The sequence below is a fragment of the Dendrobium catenatum genome, unplaced genomic scaffold (genome assembly GCF_001605985.2).
Source record: "Dendrobium catenatum unplaced genomic scaffold, ASM160598v2 fragScaff_scaffold_853, whole genome shotgun sequence".
NCBI lineage: Eukaryota > Viridiplantae > Streptophyta > Magnoliopsida > Asparagales > Orchidaceae > Dendrobium > Dendrobium catenatum.
Window position 1 is genome coordinate 1,089,834 of NW_021319315.1, and position 22,793 is coordinate 1,112,626.

At 32.5% G+C, this 22,793-nt stretch overlaps 1 protein-coding gene across 1 annotated transcript; it reads right to left on the bottom strand.

Moving 5' to 3' along the window:
* Window positions 1-277: 277 nt before the first annotated feature.
* Window positions 278-22,793, bottom strand: LOC110099071 (cyclin-B1-2). Its single transcript, XM_020826099.2, has 4 exons — window positions 22,608-22,793; window positions 22,368-22,468; window positions 8,138-8,235; window positions 278-543 (listed from the first exon to the last, which is right to left on the bottom strand). Exons 1-4 carry the CDS (start codon window positions 22,725-22,727, stop codon window positions 443-445), a joined length of 420 nt encoding a protein of 139 aa, XP_020681758.1. The 5' UTR covers window positions 22,728-22,793; the 3' UTR covers window positions 278-442.

Below are 22,793 nucleotides of genomic sequence, written 5' to 3' on the forward strand. Positions count from 1 at the left end.
ATTATATTAGGAGTGTGAATAGTACAGAAAAATAAACTGAAGCATTTGATACAAGTTGAACTTATCATAAGCGGCCAAAAGCTATCTATGCACAATAATGAAAGCATTTGATGCAAGTTGAACTTATTCATAAGCAGCCAAAACCTAACTTTTTGTATGAAAATAAATATACCTATTATAAAAAGTTAAGGAAATGAACATGAACATACAATAAATAGCTTGCAAATAATAAAATAAACAACGAACATAACACACCATTGAAAAAAAAAAAAACTCATAAAACAAAGATAATGAAAATCATAATTGATAAATTTTAATTTTTTTCCGCAAACAATTCATACCGCCAGCAAACATAAAGGCACGGACTAACATAATCCATAATGTTTTCCAATGGCTAATTATGTTTTTTAACTGCCTACGATAACATAACAAATAAGAGCTTTCACGTAAAACTCGGACAAACAGGACCCTTAGAAATGCCAAGGTGAACTTCCATGGCGTGATGCATGTCGACTGGGCGGAATGTCTCAGCATCTTGAGGCACTGTAAAATTTATATTAGAAGAAAAAAAAATTAAGAAGATCACTAAATAGAGGTTGTAGCAAGAAAAACAAAAGAAACTTGAAACCACTATAATAAAAATACTAGCAACATTAAGGGTTATTCATGACCGAACCCATTCCCCATGTTTAGTTTTAATTTAAAGGCAGTAAACTAAAGCTGAAACCCAAATCGATTTATGATGATAACCAAGGATGAAGCCATAAGAATCACTTAAACAGCCAATTCATAAAAAGTGATCGCTATATTTTAGCTCTTTAATCTGGTTGAAAATGTGAAAAAAACAGAACGCAACAAGAACAATGCTATACCCCTCAAACAAACCAACAAATAAAATGAGTTTCATGTATTTGTATCAGATTAGCATATATGCAATATTGTTTTCATTTTATATAGTCAATGCAAGCATTCAAACACCAATGTACAAAAATTTGTAAAATCCCAAAACTTCTGAGATAGTATTTCAAATGTTGCATTGCTTAAGCGAAAAAGAAAAAAATACATTGGTCCTTGTTAATTACCTGTTAGGAAGAGAATGCACGAAATTTCACGGCATGCTTTAGCAGCTATGATGCATAGACACGGACATGGCGACACAGATATAACACGACACGGACACGTTAGTTATTGAAAATATAGGACACGGACATGGGTTGGACACGGTATTATAGTTTTAATATTTAAAAAATAGTGTATAAAAATTAAATAAGTATAATTTTAAAAATAATTTGAATTAACTTTAATTTGTGCTTAAAATGATTAATATTAGGATGTCGAGAATCAGGCGTTGATGTCGTTTATCAGTCACCGAGAGAGGAGATGAAAATACCTTCACTGCTAAAAAGAAATGAAAATGAGATTATTCGATGATTGGGTATTATGTGCGGACATTGATTTGGTGTTGTGGATAGGAAATAATAAATTTTAGTTTAAATCCCGCCAAATACAAGAAATTATATTTGAAAAAATTCATAAAATATTTAAGATACGCGTGTCAGACACGCGTGTCTAATTTATATTTAATATTTTTTAATCGGACACGTTTTCAGTGTGTCCGACACGTGTCGGAGGAGTGTCGGGCGAGTGTCGTGTCGGACACGGTGTCGGACACTGCACGCCTCTTTGAAGAGAAGTGTCGGTGCATCATAGTTTAGCAGCCAAGGAAAATGAAACGAAGAAAGTCAATTTGAACTTCTATAAAATATTTTTCCATTATAAATCACATTTTGCTTTTAATCATTCATCATACAATCCCGTGTTTGAAATCAGTGGCCCCATTGCTAAGTTCATTCTATTCTAGAAGTCCTGAGTTTTAGGATCAGTTTGGAATTGTTGAGTTATGCAATGATGTTGAGTAAAGCAAATGACTGCTTCATAGAAATTGTTATGTAAAGTGCTATATGAGTTATAGTTGTTAGATAAGAAGTTATTGTGGCACTAATAACATTGTTTGAATGGCTAAAATAGATATCATTATGAATTGATAAACTATTCTGAATTAGTAAAAAATTAATTATAATAATTTATTTATTTATTAAATAAAACAGATAAAATTCATAGAAGTACTTTTGTGGAAAGAAAACTTCTTTCTACTTTTATGCAATTGAGTTTTACCTCACAGAAGCAATATCAAACAACCTAAAACTGCCATGATGTTTAAATAAGCATAAGCAGGAGACAAGGCATTACCAAACGAACCTTTATCCTTTTCTTAAGCAGTGCTTACTGCTGCTGAAGCGCCAAACTGAGAAAATTCTCATTACCTTCTTCTTCGAGATAAATTTTGGTTCTCTCCCCTGCCCTAGGTGCAACCTAAGCTAAGCGCCCTCCCACTCTTGCTTAACTCTGCTGTACCTCATTGTTGGAATCTCTGCTTAAATCCTCTTCTTTGCATTCCCAACGATGGGCTTCTTCTTCCACATGAATTCTCCTTTCATTAAACTTGGCAACTGCGCAATATCTTGATAACCATTCCCCTCTTGTTCTGCTATCATCTGCCTTCTTTTGTTCACTCCAACATAAGAAAATTGACGGGCAACTTCTTTCCCAAAATCTGATCTCTCATCCAGCTCTTGCTCCAGATTTTCTGGCAATGACCAACCCCCTTCTTTTCACTATATCTAAAGTTCATAGATATGTGTTTTTATTTTTTTATTTCATTATTTGATGAATCAACTAAGTTTGCATGCAATTGCGGGTTCGATTCATTGAATTGGGATCAATTGTGTGGTTTCTTTTTATAATTTCATGTGTAGTAATTCAATATTTGGTTTTAATAATGGATAAAAAATGTGTTATATGGATATTGGGAAGCATTGCACTATGCAACCTATGATTATTTATATTATTAGAGATTTTAAATTAAACAACAAAGCCGATTGAACAAAGGAAAATTTATTAAGAACTACACATTGATTGAAAATACAGGCGTAATATATTTGATATTATATTTTGCATTATTAATTATGACATCATTGGGTTGAAAATTACTTGTTAAGTTTTATCTTTCTCAGGTCTTTGCAGGTGACTTTCCATGATACTTATTGTCCTTTTGCATGCTACATAAAATAATTTCTATGCTTGTCATTACAAAACCAAAAAGACGTCTTATCAGTGCAACAATTAGTTGTGAATAATGCAACAGGATGTATTATTATTAATATTTTTCCTTCTTGAGAGGATCACTCTTCCTTTACTAGGGTTATTGATCAGTCTATCTATACGGATGAAGTATACCTATTCAAGCTCAGATGGCTCTATCTCTTGTTATGGTTTATTTCCATTTGGAGAAAGGCATCAATTCCATCCAACATGCTTATCTCTTGTTTTGTGTTTCTTCTATTTTATGAGGGCTTAGTGCATGCACTAGCTAAAATCTGAATGAAGACACCATTTAGACCAGTTGCTTGGGTCAGCCCTATTAAAATTCGAGAGCTCAAGTTAATGTTTTGATAATTACAAACAATATTCGTATGTTTACTTATTCCTACTTTACATATATCGCATATTTCTTTTGCGTGTCACAAGCCATTTCAGGTACAACATATACCGAACTAGATTGAAGAATTTAACACAATAAAGTCCAACATCAATGTCTGAGCCAATATGTAATGATAGAATCTTCATTTTTCTCTTTTCTCAAGTTATTTTATGTATTAGGTGTATGTTGGCAAGACAATTGTTCACACACAAACACAAAAGAGGAGAATAAAAATTGAATAATTAAAATTTTTCTATTAATCGTACTGTAAGATATGTTTAAATAAAAAATAATTCAAGTATTTAATTAAATTAGGCTATAACTAATCATGTCGTATGACCTTGAATCGTAAGGACAATCAACTATTTTGATAAAACCTCGCTCTCGAATCTAGGTTACCAAAATTAAGCAAAATTGAAATTTGAATTGATCGTACAATATGAAGTCTTTCGTACAGTACAACCATAAATGAAAATTTCCTATCTTTATTTTGTAGATTAATAAATCGAATTAGGATCAAATCTTAATTAATAACCTTACTGTATGATCACTATCATACATGACAATTAAAAAAAGAGCTCACTGGTTGAACCTTGATTCATCCTAGACGGTCCTTTATTCGATATAAATAATTGTATTGTAACAGGATGATCAATGATATCATTGAACTAATCATACAACATGATCCTATATTCGTACCGTACAATCAGAAGTTTATATTTGAAAATTAGGGTTTTCTAAAAAGCTCACTTTATAAACATAATAAAATGGCTTGAGGGTAAGATAGAGCTTAGTAAGAGATTTTTTCCATAGAGAGCGATTGAGAGGTGAGAGAGTCTACTTGCTTGTAAGAGTGTCCACATCACTTAAGAGAGAAAGAAGGTGAGGTTGAGGGAGAATTTTTCGTGAGGGTGTCAAGAGGTGTGAGGGAATTTACATAGTTGTGCTTGTCAGCCTGCACCTTAGATCCTCCATGTTGTGTTTGTGGATCTCTTATAGAAGAAAGAGCTTTAGGAAAAGTTATAGGCAAAAAACTTACTAACCGATGAGGGTATGGGATAATATCTCCACCGTAGCAAGGAGCTAAAGGGAGGGATTGGAATCTCCACCATACAAGAAGCTGAAATGATAGGCATATCCACCTGGCCAAGTGGTGAGAGGAGTGAGATTCTTAGGGGCTAGAAGAGTCCAAAAAGGCAATTCTCTGCCTGGTAAGGGAGAAGGGCTTCTCTGCTTGGTTGTGTGCTAAAGAAGAATGAGTTAGTGCAATACCCAAAGAAGAGAACTTTTGAGAAGTAGTCGTATGTCAATTTCAACCAAACCACTATAAAATCTAGTTTGTGTTTCTTTACATACCTGCTTTTATACTCATGAGTTTTGTGATTTACTTTGTTTAACTTTGTGAGCTTTGTAGTTGTTAAATCTTTTATTGAGATCTTGCTTACTATTCAAAACAAATATATATTATAAAAGTTTGAAAAACAAAAAAAAAAATGTTTTGTGATTTTGGTTTTAAATTTTTTTTTTTTGTAAAGGCTTCAGCACGTTACTTTGATTTCAAGTAAATAATTTTAAAATATCAATTCACCCTTCTCTTAGTGTGTCATAAGCACTTTCAAATAGTACCAGAGAGGAGTTCACATTTTGTTTGCTTTTACACCTTGAGTAGATCCACATAGCACACTTTAACAATAGAAATACTTTGGAAGAATATTCTATTACCCAATCACAACTTTTTGATAATATTTCTTCTGATTTCTGAAAAAATTGAATGTCAACCTTTCTTCAATCATTGATTTTCGTATTTCGCACATGATTCAAACTGATTATTCATTGACTTTTAAAATTGTGAATGGTGTTAAGATAGAAATACATTTTTCTAAATGGGATATAGATGATAGTGCTCTTACTCAACTTAATACGAAATGTCTTAAATGTTTTTTTATGCTTTAAAATCTAAAAATTATATGCAGGGTTCAACTTATACTAGTGATAAAAAAATTTAGGATAAGCATTGCATAACTTACGAAACAAATGAAGTGAAACAATCCCACATGAATTTATTTTACATAAATATAAACTATTCTGCAAGCAACCAAGTGAATCTATTTCTACCACGCATGCTAAGTTTATAAAAATAATTACATCACTATATGCTTTAGGTAATGAAATATTCAATGCTAAAAAAGTGCATAAAATCTTACGCTATTTACCTAAATCTTTGGATGTCAACGTTACTGTGATTTTTGAGTCACAATAACAATTTTGTATTGTAATAACACAGAAAACAATATTTTGGTACGAATGGACACCACCATATCACTTTGATAACCAAACGATCCAAGAGATTTTTAAACACAAGCAGAGGCATCACATTGACAAACATTGAGGTAAAAGTGCAAGGTTAGATAAGTTTTCTACTGACATTGTTGTAATGAATACAAAAAGTAAGGGCATATATGATCCAATTGTCTGAATATTAAGAAACACCCAACAAAAGAAAATGGTGTCAAGAAAGGATTAAATAAAAAGGGTAAGCAGAGCAAAGGGATTTTGGGCAAACTCATATTCAAAATCATTAGAGAAAGAAGCTTAAGTGGAGGTAACCAATTTATGTCTCGTGGTCAAAAAGAGAAGCAATGGAGAAAAAGGATTTGACTTATGTTAAGAAAGGTAGGGGTAGACCTAAAAAGACTTGGTTAGAAAATATTAGAAATGACCTTTCTTTATTAGGTTTAAATGAGAATTTGACTTTTAATAGAACACAATGGAGAAAAAGGATTCATGTAGCCGACCCCACGTAGTGGGATAAAGGCTTGATGTTGTTGTTGTTGTTGTTGTTGGTCAAAAAGAGAAGCAAAATGTTGGCCCTTAAAAGAGAAGCATAATATTAACTTAAGTGTTGCAGAAACGAACATGCTCAAGTGAATGAGTGGCTTTACTCTTAGAGATAGGATACAAAACAAGCACACACGAGAAAAGAATGGAGTAGCTCCAGCGGCAGATAAAATTTAGGTAGAGTTATCTTTAGATGGTTTAGTAGCATTAAACGGTGGCCTTGATAACCCTTTTAAGAGAGAAGAGGTATTTGATTTGGCTTATGTTAAGAAAGATAGAGGTAGACCTAAAAAGACTTGGTTAGAAATTATTAGAAAGGACCTTTCATTATTAAATTTAAATGAGAACTTGACTCCTAACAGTACATAATGTATAAAAAAAGTTTCATGTAACCACCCCCATATAGTGGGATAAAAGATTGATGTTATTGTAGTTCTTGGTCAAAAATAACAATGGTGACTTTGACAACGATCTAGTATACAATCTAACTTATGATAAATTATTTTCTCTTTAAAAATAATTGCATTAAACTTATAAAGAAATTGAAAAAGTGACCATGCCTTAAAAAAGAACATGCCACATTGCAAGAAGAGCATACCAATCTAATTAAAAATCATATAAGCTTAAAAACGGATTATATTGCATTAGAAGAAAAGCATGAGTTCCTAAATAAATAGCATATTCAATTATAAGAGGAATTTAAAGAGTTAGAGATAGATACATTGCATTTGTAAGAAGATGAACATGCATAAAAAATGGAGGTAGGCATATATAAAAGTGCAAATGAATTTTTAATAAAGGAAACCAAAGCATTTAAAGAACATGCATCAGGGCCTACACACATGGTTAAACCACAAACTACAACAAATATGCACCATCCTACTCTAGAATAAGACATCACTCATATAATTAGCGCATTTATTTTAGGAGTGAAGTGTTCTTCTTTCTACAAATTAGGGCATATTGCATGCATTTGCATTTTTAAATCCACTATATATCACATTTGATTTAAAGACCCAAGACATCATCTACAAAGGAGAATGCACACATTTGTCAAAATATAAGGTGGGACCCAAACCAAGTTATTTTGACACAGAAATAGAGAATTCCAATAAATTTCATATTATTTGCACTGCTCCCTTCTACCTTCTTTATAGTACGAATATGGTCCTGACTGTTTATGTTTACTCAATTCTTACTATAATCTATGCTACAACATGGACTTTAGCAATTACAGTTGGACTTCTGCAATATACTTTATTTTGTATATTGTTCTTTGCTTATCAGACGTTGTTGGAGTCTGATACTATATATATATATATATATATATATATGTTCGTAAGAAATTAATCATTTAAATTCCATGCACAGTTTGTGAATAGTGTAACTTTCATCTTTAATAAGAGATGCAACTTATTCTTCTTTACCATTAAAACCACTTGACTGCACTAAAAAGCATAGCTTAGCTTGATAGGCTTAGCTTTACTTAAAAACCAACCAAAAATGTCTTTAAGTAAATAATATTTATCCGATGAATCATATTTTATCTAGATACCAGTGGTACAGCACAGCATCTAGCATTCCAGATATTGAGCAACGGAACATGTCTCGAATTTAAAGAACAAAGGCACTAGGAGAAATTATCCTTAGCTAAGAAACAGTCCTGGAATGGTATTCATAACCTCAATGAAAATAAAAAAATCATAATATTAAGATGGTACTTTACTACATAAAACCGACAGAGATAATGGCACTTACTATTAAGGTAATCCTCAAACCCAAAATCTTCCAAGCCACCAGTGAGAGCTTCTAAACCTACCATGGAGGATGGTAGCATGCCAGGGGGCCTCTGAAATCTGCAAATTAGAAATGCCACATTGTCACGTGAGAAGAAACAAATAATGCACAGTGAATGTGGAATGACAAAGTAAATAACTGATCCAACATACAGATTGCTGATATACATACATGCTGATAAGAAATCTAACATGAGATTTAGCAAGAAAAGCTCATGCATGAATAGATATAGATGCATGGTATATTATAATATATTGCCATTCAATCAAGAACATCATTATTAACAGCTTATTGCATGCTGTGAAAAATTAAAAAAATAAAACACATTTCACTATTGGAATGAAGTACCCGTTGTTTATGACAAGAATACAAAAAGAACAAATCCATTTCTAAAACGGGAAAGCTACAGTCTAGTGCTAGCCAGTGTAACTAGCCATTTTCTCATTATTATAAGTGAAATTCCAATAATAATCTAACTCAAACTGTTTAATCAATAGAAAAATGCACTGTCATATAATGAAGAACAGAATAACACATGAAAATTCTATTCTACATAGCTTAAGGGAACTAAAAAAAATGCAGCGGTCATGTACGAAGCTTATTTTTATTACTGATAAAGTCTTATCAACCTTCATCATTAGCTTAATGTAGAGGAGTCAATAAATGACCCAGTCTAAACCCGATCCGAAAAATCTGAGCTCAAGTTGACTCGTTTAATAAACAAGTCAGTTTGGGTTGACCCCGGAACCCACTTTTGATCCTAAAATGCCCCATTTAATATCTTTTCTCATGACCAAAAAATGACCTGTTTAATTTCATTTTTCTTAACTTTTTACTATAGATAAAATATTCTTATTTTTTATCAAATATTCTAAACTTTATAGTTAATAAATTATAAATAAAATTTAATCAAAACAGATTAATAGATCAGATTTCGATCATTCAAATTGCTAGTGGGTTAGGTTTGAATTGATGATGGGTCGGGATTGGGTTGACTAGATTCGGGTCATGTCAATTTTAAGTTAGACCCGAATCTGAACCGTCAACCAATTTTGGCACCCCTAACTTAGTTAACCAAGACTTCTACACAAAAAACAAATGGTTTCTTGAATCTACTCAGGCAAGCCTACCAAATAGCTTCCACAGCAACCCCCAATGCACACTTGAAAGTGGATAATTAATAAAACCATTGTCCTTATTCTCTTTATAAAAAGGTTGCCTTCCAAACTTCTAAAAGCAAAAGTTTACCCATTTATGTGAAGATTTCTTTCATGACTGTTTGGATTAAATTTTAAAGTCAGGATTAATTTGGATAAAGCTAAGATGCAAACACTTCAAAAGGTATTCATGGTTGGACCCTCCAACGGATACCACAAGCATAATCCTCATTAACAGAACATGATCAACCTTTTCAAACTTTTTTATACCATTCGACTGTGAAACACATGTGTGAAGATAGAGCAGCACACGACATAAAATATACAAGCCAACTATACAAATACTGAAGATGTAAGGCAAGACATGTCTATCACATCTTATTAACTCACGCACACCAATGTGATAAAAAAGGTAGTAGCATAATCATTATCATTAAAACTACACCAAGAAAAATATACAATCAATATATAATCTCCAACAAGAAATTGTTCACCAAATCATGTGCATCCATACTCAATAAAAAGGATATAAAAAAAAAAAAAAAAAAAAAAAAAAAAAAAAAAAAAAAAAAAAAAAAAAAAAACTTCTAAAGTTTGCTCAAAAAAATTATGATCACTAGCACTATCCCAAAACATGATTGGGAGAGTTTATCTTTATTATAATATATCTCATTAATCATCTGTCATCACGAATTCAAAAATTTAAAATCTTTGACAAACTCTAATCATCCTTATCCTACATAGACTTATCATTACCATTCTCATCAAAGTGTTTGGTTACTTCACCTGTATGCACATTTTTCATCAAAAAATCATTAAATACATTTTTATTGACTACACTCATGGGCTCCTGGCCAATAAGAATAAAAATATTATTCTCTCAATTTTAAGAAAATGTTACACCACCATGGACCTAACCTTCTTCAAAAATCAAACATTCTTTCCCAAACATCACATTGAAAGGGAGAACATTAATATTGTGTGAGTATGAGCTCTTTGATAGCATTCTTCCTATTTTATTGATATCTCAATCTACACCTCTTCTAAACCTACCCGAATCATAGCCTATTGATGATCACATAAAATAGGGTACTAAGGAATTGTTTGCTCAGATCATAAGAAATTTTAGCTAATAAGGTAAAACAAAACATTGCTCCTGAACCAAACCTAATGTCTAACCAAAATCCTGACATCAATTCACAACGACAATGTAATACTAAGATAAATACTATCAAGGAAATTTTCTCTCGTACTACTTGTTTACATCGTCCACCTCATCGACCAAATATAAACCAATGTCTTTTTAAATGGGGATCTAGATAATGAAGTCTATCAAACATTTCCTTCTTGGATTTGAAAAATAAGAGTAACATGAATCAAATATTCAGAATTAAGAAATCTTTATATGGCTTAAAATAATCACTAATAAATCATGTTAAAGCAAAATCTCCATCATAATTATTTAAATTGATGATTTTATTCTAATAGGATATCATGACGACGACGACAACAACATTAGGCATTCATCCTATTAAATAGGTTCGGCTATATGAATCCTTTTTCTTCATTGTGACATGTTAAGAGTTAAATTCTCATTTAAATTTAATAAAAAAATATCATTTCTAATACTTTCAAATAAAGGCTTAATAGCATTCCATAAAATAGAGATAAATAAGCTAAAATGTGTCATAGCAAAAAAATTTAAAATCAATGATCTTAGAATACACAGACCAAGAAAAAGAGATAAATAAGCTGAAATGTGTCATAGCTAAAAAATTTAAAATCAATTCTCTTAATCTATTAAAATATTTCTTATACATGAAAATAGTTAGATCAAGAAAAGGAATAGTTATTCTTGTTGACCCGTTTCTCTCAAAAAAAAAAAATTGATATTAAAAAAAAATCAAATCACATACCTGTCGTGCACCATACCTTCGCATGTCGTGGCCACGATTGAAGTCGCATCCTCTAACGTCGCGCACGATCTCGCTCGCGACGTTAAAACGAGCACGAAGGCTCTCTTACACGGGCTCTCGCTCATTCCCGAGCTCGCTCTCACTCTCTCTCTCTCTGACTCCTTAGTGGTTATTCGACGAAGCTCCTTCGACGACGTTCCCTTTGGGTCGGATCGAAAGTTACGACATTTCAATTGGAAGCAAGAGGGGAGCTCACCGACAATGAAGACAACTTTCTCCCTTGCGTGTGCCTCTTCCCCGACTCCTTAGGCTGTTCGACGAAGCTCCTTCGACGACGTTCCCTTTGGGTCGAATCGGAAGTTAGACATTTTGATCGGAGGCCGCAAGGGGAGCCCGCTCTCTGTGAAATTAACTTTATCCCTTTGGCGCCGCCGCTCCGGCCTCTCCGTGGCTGTTCGACGTTTTCGCTCCTTCGTCGACGTTCCCTTCTTGTTCGATCGGAGCAGCAACAGGAGCTCCGCCGGCTATGAAGGTAACTTTCTCCCTTCACGCGCTACTCCGGCCAAATCCCGTGAATCTGCCGCACCAAAGGAGGGGAGGGAGAGAGATGATTTATTTTAATTAATTGTTTTTTTTTAATTGTAATTATTTTAATTAATTTTAATTAATTACAGTTATTTATTTTTAATTAATTATAATTATTATAATTAATTATGTTTAATTTTAACCAGTGCAACAGGTGCGACGAGGCGGGTAAGCCCTATACACGCTCTTGTAGCGTGGTGGGGACAGTCCTCGAAATCAACTATCCAACTACTTAAAGCAAAATTCATCCACCCTCCGCAACAGTTGGTGGGGTGGACAAACTAAAAACTACTTCAGCTCACAAAGGGCTAAATGTCTTGTCGAAAATATCACTAAGATCCATTCTCAAACAATCTCCTGCCAGTAAGGACGTAGTACGTGTCCTCTAACCGACGGTTTTACCGCCAAATGGCACCACAAGATAAACGGTTATGACCCGAGGCCCTCTGAACCGAGTGGTTTTGCCGCCAAATTGCACCACGAAATACCGGTTATGGCCAGCGCCGATACGTTCCTTATTGGTATCAAGTCCTTGAGATATGAATCAATAGGATATGATCGATAGGGCACAAAGCTCTCAGTTAGCTAAGGTGAATTCAAATTTGTCCCCTTAGGCAAACATCCAACCCAGGTCTACAAGGTCTCCTTGGACGAAACAACCCATGGCTGCCGACAAGGATCCTTCTGTTAGATTGGGTCGACTACCTCCTCTGACTAAGTAGACCAGGGACCACGATGGCCCGGGACGACTGAACCATGGAATCTTGATCGGGTCTATCATTCATCCCCCCACCATCCTCTTTAAGTGCAAGGTGGTGAAATTTTTTTTTAAATATCAAATCTGCCCAAATTTCCAAACTTCCAAACATTTTTCAAATATCAATGTCTATTGCTGCTACTATATGCCAAATAACACGTATCTCTACGTATCTGATCGATGACTAGCCTTAATCGAAAGTTCTCTCTCGTGATTGGGAGGGGTAATTAACTATAGGGGCTTGAGCATATAGGAAACCAGAACTCATATCATAAAGTCCTCGAAAAATGAGGACGAAATCTCTGGGTAGTGTCTTATCTACAATCCATTTTCTTTCCAAAATTTACCCCGGAACTTATCAGTTAAAACTCCCTCGCCGAATAAAAAAGAAAAGCGGGCGGAGGTCGGGGCCGAATTTTCGGAGCCCACATTTCTCAGCAATATATCTTGAATTTACTAAATGAAACAAAAATACTTGGATGCAAGCCTACAAACACATCAATAGATTATTTAAACAATTATAATTAATGGAGATTCAACTCCTGTTAACAAACATGTACAAACAGTTAGTAAGAAAACTCATCCAAATGCTATAGGCTAGATATTTATTCTCATATGAATGTTGCTAGTCAATTTATGAATAACCCCAAAAAAGAGCACCTAAATACTATGGATACTCAAAACATCTTGAAAAAACACAAAAAAGGGCTATTTTTTAAAAAGAAGATTGACACAAATATAGAAATCTTCATTGATGCTGATTGGGCAAGAACTAAAACTAATTGTAAATCCACAATTGATTATTGATCATTTAAATAGATATTTTAGTGACATGGAGAAGGAAATAAACTATTTTAAAGACAAAGAATATGTCAAATGAGTAGAGGAGTGTGTTAATTCCTAGTTTTAATAATCAAGATATACACAGGAGTGTGCATAGAGGAATTAAGTTAATGTGTCATACTTTAAAACTATGAGAGAAAGTTTTAAAGCATGGGTTACGATGTGATACTAATGTTTCTCAAAACCAATTTGGATTCATGCTAGGTAAGTCTAATATGAAAGCTATACATTTATTCAAAGGTTTGATGGAGAAGTATAGAGAGAATAAGGAGGATTTGTATATGATATTTATTGATTTAGAAAAAGCATATGATAAAGTTCTAAAAGAAATTCTACGGAGAGTTCAACAAAAAAAGGGGTTAATAATGCTTATATTCAAGTAATTAAGGATATGTATGCAGGAGCTATTACTTGTGTTCAAACAAAAGGTGGTTTGACCAATTATTTTACTATTTCAGTTGGATTACATCAAGGATCGACCTTACGCCCTTATCTTTTTTGCTTTAGTCATGGATGTTCTTCCTAGAAATTTGCAAGAGGATATACTCTAGTGTATGCTTTATGTTGATAATATTCTTCTCGTTAATAAGACTAGAGAGGGGGAGTTGAAGGTAAACTTGAATTATGGAGGTCAACCTTAGAGTCTAAAGGTTTTCGTTTGAGTAGATCTAAAAAATAATGCATGAAGTTTAATTTTAGTAGTAAAAGATCTAGTGGAGGGCATTGAGAGTTTGGGTGATCAAATAAATAATAAGAGCATACATTTTCGATATCTCGAATCTATTATTAAGAGTGATGGTGAATTAGATGAGGATATTATTAGTAGAATTCCAAGTTGGATGATTGAAGTAGAGGAATGTATCGGGCTTATTGTGTGATAAAAAAGTGCCCCTCAAACTTAAGGGAAAATTCTATAAGCTGATGGTGAGACTTGCAATGCTTTATCGCGGAGAATGTTGGCCATTAAACGAGAAGCATAAAATTATGAGGATGCTCAGATGGATGAGTGAATTTACTCTTAGATATAAAATACGAAACAAGTATACACATGAAAAGGTCGGAGTAGCTCCAGTGGCAGATAAATAAGATTAGAGAGTCACCTTAGATGGTTTGGTCATATAAAATGAAGGCCTTCAGCTAACCTAGTTAGAAGAGTAGATATATTAAATTTGACTTATGTTAAGAAAGGTAGAGGTAGACCTAAAAAGATTTGATTAGAAAATATAAGAAATAACATTTCTTTATTAGATTTAAATGAGAATTTAACTCTTACCTGGATATAATGAAGAAAAAGGATAAAGGCTACATGATGTTGTTGTTGATGTTGTTGGAGAAGGAAACAAATAATATGATGTTGCTTGGAGTAGTGTTAAGATAGAAATTAGAGTTATGACCCATAAAATATGTGAAGATATATAGCTCATTCACTTTATTCCATCAAAAGGATGAATGATAATGACATGTGGCATTCAAACAACTATTAGCAACAACAACAAGCCTTTATCCCACAATGTGGGGTCGGCTACATGAAACATTTTTCTCCATTGTGTCCTATTAAAAGTCAAATTCTCATCTAAATTCAAACAACTTTTAACATTGCTAAGAATTTTGTCCACCATTATAAGACTAACCATGTTGAGATTAACAAAAAAATGAACATCCATTTCATTTAAAATCCTTATGTTAGAAACTCAACCAAAAACTCAACATATAATACACTTGAATAATCTCAAACTAAACATCCCATTAGTTATTAAAATTATTTGAAAAAAATTTTAACCAAGACACTATAATATTATCTATAACTATTCAATCTCAGATGACATTTCTTCTAGACCTAAAATAACATATTTATGCATCTTTTTTAAAGCTAACTCTACTTTTGCTTTTCGGATCAATTTATAATGTAGCTCCTTATTTTTTTATTTATTATGATGTCTTAAAACACTTCTTCCTTAAGACTCTCATTTAACAAAATCTGAAAATAGCATTTTTTTTAATGAGTTCCTATTAATTAATATCTTACTATCTCTACTTCAAATGCATCTAACTTGATCATAATCTTAAATATCTTATCTCTTACCTTAACTATTTTATATCATATTTTCTTATTTGTTAGTACCTGAACTATCTTGAAAATCATTAATAGATGTACATTTTGTTTTGCTCGCTACTTTAAAAGATTTATTTCTTGAAATCATTTGAAACCACAATCTTTATTTCTTTTGTGATGCAAAAGTGTTTCCCTTCCTCGAGAGGATTCTATATCTTGCCACTTAACTACCAACTATTCTTATTAATATAAGATCTATTTTCAAAACTTTTACAATAATCTTCTTAATGGAAACATCAATCCTATCCAATACCAACTTTGACTCAAGTAAGGAAATTCAGGTTCATATATTAGTATTCTATGTTATAGATCAAGAACTTGTAATTCAAGTTTTGTCAACTTATCCAAAGAAAAATATTTCTTTATTTATTTTTATGAACTCTTAAGATATATTTATCATAACTACTATTCTATATTATGCAGAAATATATCCACAGATAATCACTTTACAATTTTTTTTTTTAAATGTGTACTCTTTTTTAAACAAAAAAATGCATATTTGTGATTTGATGGCACTATAATGAACAAATTGAAATAACTGAATAGGATTAATTCAAAAAATTCTAGTAGGATATAGCAAGCATGAAACTATACCCTATGTTACACAATTTGAAGTATGAAAGATCATTGAGGTGTAAAATTTGACTCTACTATTGAGTCTCCACTATCTATATCACATGAGGAAAGATAATTCTAGCATCGCCTTATCCCGACAAATTGGGATTGACATGAACTATTCTCCATTCACTAATTTTTTAGTACTAAATATGATATAAATTTAGATACACAAGTCATTAGCCAAAACAACAAACAAAACTAAGTATGGTCTACCTCTTTTAGTTGAGATTGCTTTCATAATGGCATTATCTCCCCACATTATCAGACTGTTTTAAATATTTAAAGCAACTGAATCAATTCTAGATAAACTTCCTTTAATAGGTGCCACTCCCAAATCTTTCCAACTTATCACATTCGAACATTTTTAATATTACCATACAACTACCTTAATCAAACTAGTTTAGTTATTAGTGATTTTTATTGCAAGTGCTAAAATACATATAAGAATGTAGATAAGTAGGGCAATCACAATGCAACCATTATTATAGATGCTTGGCTTACACCTTAACCTCCCACATAGGTTTAGCCTTTTAAAAAGTCATCTTTCAAATGTTATTTCAATTTTAATTTTAACTTTAAGTTTTAAATAAAAATTTCCTTTGATTTTGTGAGTAAAAATCATTGAAAGGCGTTGCACACACACGTGTTTGCTCATCTGGGCTAATTATGTTTTTGTTGTCCCGAGAAAAAGGCTTGTTGTTGTTGTTGTTGTTGTTAAGAAAAAGGGTGAGCGTATTCTTATCTTATAGAAAATTCTAAGCATGGGGAAAGGTTAAATGTGATATGGCCAATACATGCTATCTCAAACTATGTGAAATATTTACAAGAAATCATATCATCAAAACTGAGTTAAGTTAAATCAAAAAAATGTGAGTTACTCAATCTCTTAAAGGAACTACGCTCCCTACAATTAATTACACTCAAAAATATCTCCAGAAGCAACTTCTAATCAAAAAAATATAAGGCAAAGGGTGAATTACCATAATGAAGTAAGATGATCATTTTTCATTAAAAAATATTTATACAGTCGAAGTAAACGAATCACCAAAATCTTAATAAATGAATACAAATGATCCAAAAAATTATTGAAAATAATCCTAGTCAAAACTTCATGACTTCATCAAGGACTATCATGCTTAAAAGCATTTAGCGAGAAGGTGGTCAAGCTAATACAATTGTGAGATAGTTAGTTAGCAATCATTAATTGGGTGATCTAATGTTAACCTCATGACCTCAAACTAAAAAAAAAATTAATGAAAAACAAATTTGAAAAGTTAGATCTAGAAAAAAATAACTTACAATCTCTAATAATATAGAAAATTGCCCATGAGGAAAGTGAATAAGATATCCCAGTTATACATGACTAGAGCTACTCTACTAAACTTATAGTTTTGTCTAAATCAGGACTATTGATACCTAGCGAACTAAAATAACCCCTAAGCATATTAAAAATTCATACCAACATAGAAAAATGATATGCAATATAAGTTATATATTCTCAAGAGACAAAAATATTTATATTATACATGCTTAATTGGTTATGTCATTAAAGTGCACCAATATTTGGGGGTATTCACTGTTAGCTAGCTCTATCTCGTATCCCATAAGAAAAAAAAAAATTTAAAGGAAGGTAAATGTCATTTAAATAGTAGCATATGGAGCCTTAATTTTATTTAATTATAAATTATTTTTAAATTTATTAAAGTTAGCGCTATAATTTTTTTCTAAAAAGACTGATAATATTGTCTATAACTGAGACACTCATTATGCAGTAAATAAAATTAAAACATCATATCAAAAATTTATAGAGAAAGTATAGGAGTTAAAAAATAGTGTGCTATAATGACCGTAAAAGAATAAAGAATAGGCAGGCATAAGTGGATAATCTGAATATACATGCCAAAAAGAAAATAAAAAAGACAATGGAGCTCTACACATGCATGTCAAGGAAATTCTTAGTTCTACAAAAAAAAAAGGAATTGATAATAAGATATAAACATTGACGATCTCCTATCCTTGGTACTTGTTACCTAGTTCAAATGGATATATATTCACTGGATACTGTAAATGATACTCCTAAATGAAGGCCTACACTTGATCAAATACTTTCGCTTCTTTTTGTACATATAAAAATTTTCTAAACTAGAAAGTGCAGTAAAAAAAATTTAGTACTAAATTGATCCATCATAACACAATACAAAATGCCAAAAAAACCCCATCAAATCATAAATATAATATTTGATTTGGCAAAAGGGTACACTTAAACATATGGCATTGACTACCAAAAAACTTTTGCTCATGTAGCCAAGATGAATACTATTAGAATACTACTCTCACTAGCAGCCAAGTACAACTGGCATCTGGAATAATTGGATGTGAAAAATGATTCCTGCGTGGAGTTCTGAAAGAAGAGATATTTATGGAAATACCACTAGGGTTTAAAGAAAAATCTGAAGGTCACAGGATGTGCAGACAAAAAAAGGCTTTATATGAGCTCAAACAATCACCAAGGGACTGGTTTGGAAGATTCTCTAAATTCATGCTCCTTAATGGTTATCGACGGAGTCAAGGGGATCATACATTATTCTTCAAACACTCAGACTCAGGGAGATACACAATATTATTAGTATATGTTGATGATATTATTTTGACTGGAAATAATGAAAAGAAGAAAGTTAGTTTAAGGAAAAGTCATACTAAGGAATTTGACATCAAAGAACTTGGTAGACTAAAATACTTTCACAGAATTGAAGTGGCTCACTTCAGCAAAGGAATCTTCATCTCACAATAGAAATAGATCAAAGATATTCTAAAAGAAACAAGTAAACTAGCACCGACACCAGTAGAACCTAATCTTAAATTGGGGGAGGCTATAAAAGATCCAGATGTAAATAAAGGGGCTTATCAGAGAGTTGTAGGAAAATTGATCTACCTCTCTCAAACTAGACCAGATATAGCATTTGTTGTAAGCATGGTCAGTCGGTTTATGTAGAATCCAAAGCAGACTCATATGCAAGAGGTAGATAGGATATTGCACTACCTTAACGGAAAACCAAAAAAGGGATTCTCTTTAAGAGAGATCGCAGAATAACCCTAGAAGTATACACAGATGCTGACTATGCGGGATCACCAGTTGATAAAAGATCTACCTCTGGATACTGCACATTTCTTGGAGGTAACTTAGTTACATGGAGAAGCAAGAAAAAGAATGTGGCAACAAGATCTAATGCAGAAGCAGAATATCGAGCTATGGTCTTGAAAATATGTGAGCTACTATTGATCAAAATAATCCTAGAAGACTTAAAAGTCAAGTGGGATGAGCCTATAAGGCTATATTGTGACAATAAATCAGCATAGCCCACAATCCAGTCCAATATGACAGGACCAAGCACAAAGAAGTGGACAGACATTTTATTAAAGAAAAACTAAACTGTGGTCTAGTGAGTGTCAACTATGTATCATCAAAAGATCAACTTGCAGACATCCTTACCAAAGAATTGGACAGTTTTGCTTTCCTCAGAATAATTGTCAAGTTGGGAATGACAGATCTATATTCTCCAGCTTGAGGGGGAGTGTTAAATCTCAACCTTCCGTTACAAAACCAATCCCACGACTATGAACGGTGATCCGTGGGAAGCCCGCCTGGATCACATTGAATACCTTCCATAACTAGACATTTGGTTTAGGAAGGAATTTATTTCAGCAATTATTCTGTGGTTATTTGTTTCTTCATTAGACCTTGTATAGATCTATAAATAGGAAATATTTTATATAATAAAGCAAGCTTTTTCCCTCTCAAATTCCCGTTTTAACAAAAATAAACCTTAATTGATTATTTGAATTTAATTTGCAATTTTATAATTTGAAAATTAGTTTTTCAATGAAAAATAAGTGCCTATATTTAATGCTAATGTAATTTTGATCGTATGATCATGTGAACAAGATGTGCATTCCCACAAATAAGATTGCAAAAAACAAACCGCTTAAAAAAAATTAAACCAGCAAGCCAAAGAACAAAACCAAACCATGGCCACAACCAAAGTAGGAAACAAAAACAAACAAGGGGATTAAGTCACAAAATTTAACAGTTTAGAATTTGCTAGGATTTTTGCAGCAAACATTTTCAATGTTCTTCAACTATTGTGTTCCCTTTGGGAATTGTTGTGGAAATGATATGTATGTTTTAAAAAGTTCGCCATCAATTGTTTTGTCCTATATTTTCATTACTTTTTCAATTGTGCCTTTGCATGTGACTTTTTCCTCTAGATTATCCACATATTATCAGGTTTTTATTTTCCTATGATTTTCTTATTCCTTTATTTGTGCTTTGCATTGCGCTTTACAGCTAGAAAAAATTAATAATCTAGTTCAATAACTCATATTGCTACCATGCTATAATTTCTACATTCACTTAAATAAAGGAATGTTAAGCCCTAGTAAAGAGGTGGGGCATTGATTTCTTTGCAACAATAAAGGAAACATAATCACCACCGATAATAAATTGTTATAGATTTACCCTACAATAAAGGAAACATAATCACAACCAAAGCTCAACAAGACCATATTCTTATTCAAATATCAAGGGACTTCATTCACAATTATGGGCACTAACAATTAATTTCTTAGTAGTGGCAGCAAAAAAACAGTAAACTAACTCTCAGACATAGTGAAAGCAACAATATGCATCACTACATAGCGGTTTGCTCTCAAGATGAAGGACATGAATACGACATTTTTGCTTATTTTATTCCAAAGAGAACATGAGGGTAGAATTGAAACAGCTGTCTGTTCATCTTCAGAGATAACCACAATATCTAGTACAAACTTCACAATCCTAAATCTAAAAGATGTTTAAGTAGACATCTAAGCAATTACCTAAGTGAAAGTTTATTGTTTTGTTAGCAAAAAAGTTGTATTGTTTTGATTAAAGCAAGTGGAATAAATTATTGCACAACTAGCAAGTCTTACTACTAAAGACCCTAATTGACAAATTTTCAATGCATCAAAATGAGCAAAACGCAAAGGAGAATTCACAATTTATCAAAATAAGGTATTTAGAAGAAGTCTTTGTAACTCGAAGTTCCTACCAAGCACCTCACCAAAAATTAACCCACAAAAAAAAAGGAAAAAAGACTTCACATGTAGGATTACTAACAAAGCTACAATAATTTAAAAGAGAATAAAAATGAGGAGAAGGAAGAATATTTTAATTAAAAAAATGTTAAATTTAGTGAACTAACCAGTTCATACAAAATTCATTGACAGAAACATATAGTGACAGAAACTTCATATGTAAAGGAGTATCATGACTCAACAATTACATGAACAATCCTAATGCTAAGTCAAATTGTGCATATCAACTTCTGTATATCCTCTTTGTTAGCAAAAAAAAAAAAAAATTAACGAATGAACTTGATGATTATATAAGGGGAAAAAATTATGGGAGCTCATAATTAACTATGTATTTGCACAAAGTTTTGACAAATTCATAATAAATAAGTAATAAACTAATGTAACGTGATAGCTTATAGGTAGATAAAAGTCAACATACTAACACTAAAACCAGCCATTATAGCAAAAAAGCAAAACACACATACCTACAAAATCGTGAAACTCCCTCAACCCAAACTGGATACCCAAAACAAAAATGTACTTACCAATTCATTGACTGTTAGGCTACGTTAAGTGAGGGTTTTCTAAATCTCATCAAATGTGAGATGTTTATTAATTAACAAAGCAATAATTTTCAAAGTAAGTAAATCGAAAGACTTGCTCCTTATATTCTCATGGGCACTTTAAAACACTGTGAATTACACTTAGAAATATTGAATTTCATATCAGATAGAAACTTCAAGTTTCTAATTATTATAGGCTTGATGCCAGTCTTTCATATCATTACTGGATAGAAAGTGACAGAAAGTAAATAGGCCAAACTGAAGGCTTTCATATCATTATAGATATGCCACTAAACAATAAATTAGTGATAGAAAGTAAATAGGTAAAATCAAGCTTCTAGCCTTTCAGGAGAGCAAAAAATGCTTGTAACTAACATGGGTCAAAACTGAAGGCTTTCCTATAGGTCAAATAATTATTCACTTAGGAAAACTAGATCACCAATAGATAATACACTAATTAATCATAGTTTAAGTAATGTATTCGCTTTGCTCAAATTACTTGAAGCTGCTCTAGTGAGAACCCAAACCTTGAGAGGATCTGCTTGTCAAGGTCCATCTTCAAACTGAATGCAGATCCGTAAGTGAGATCCGTAATCAGCCGCTTCTTCTCCTCCAAGTCCCTCCTAGCCTGTAAAATAAGCAAAGCACCGGCAAGAAACAAGAAAGAATTAGATTTTCTCGTCCATATATGGATCAAATAAAATAAAAAGACAACATTTATGTGCGCTGATGGCAAAAAAGATGATTGGAATAAAGTTCTCAATTACCGTCTCCCGCAGATATTCCAGGGGATGGGATCCAACGATTTCTCCCTTGACGCCGTCCAAACCGAAGCGAAGGGCATCTTGGTATGCGGCCACATCGTGAGCGATCGACTTCGATGCCATCCCTCTTCGCTTTATCGCTCCGCTGTATCTTACTCGACTTCCTCCCGCAGACTTCGATTTATATTG

Coding starts and splice junctions, on each gene's coding strand:
- LOC110099071 (XM_020826099.2), bottom strand. CDS start 22,727: ATGGCATCGAAGTCGATCGCTCACGATGTGGCCGCATACCAAGATGCC. Junction 22,469..22,607: donor TGGAATATCTGCGGGAGACG/GTAATTGAGAAC, acceptor CTTATTTTACAG/GCTAGGAGGGACTTGGAGGA. Junction 544..8,137: donor GTTTGAGGATTACCTTAATA/GTAAGTGCCATT, acceptor TAAATTTTACAG/TGCCTCAAGATGCTGAGACA.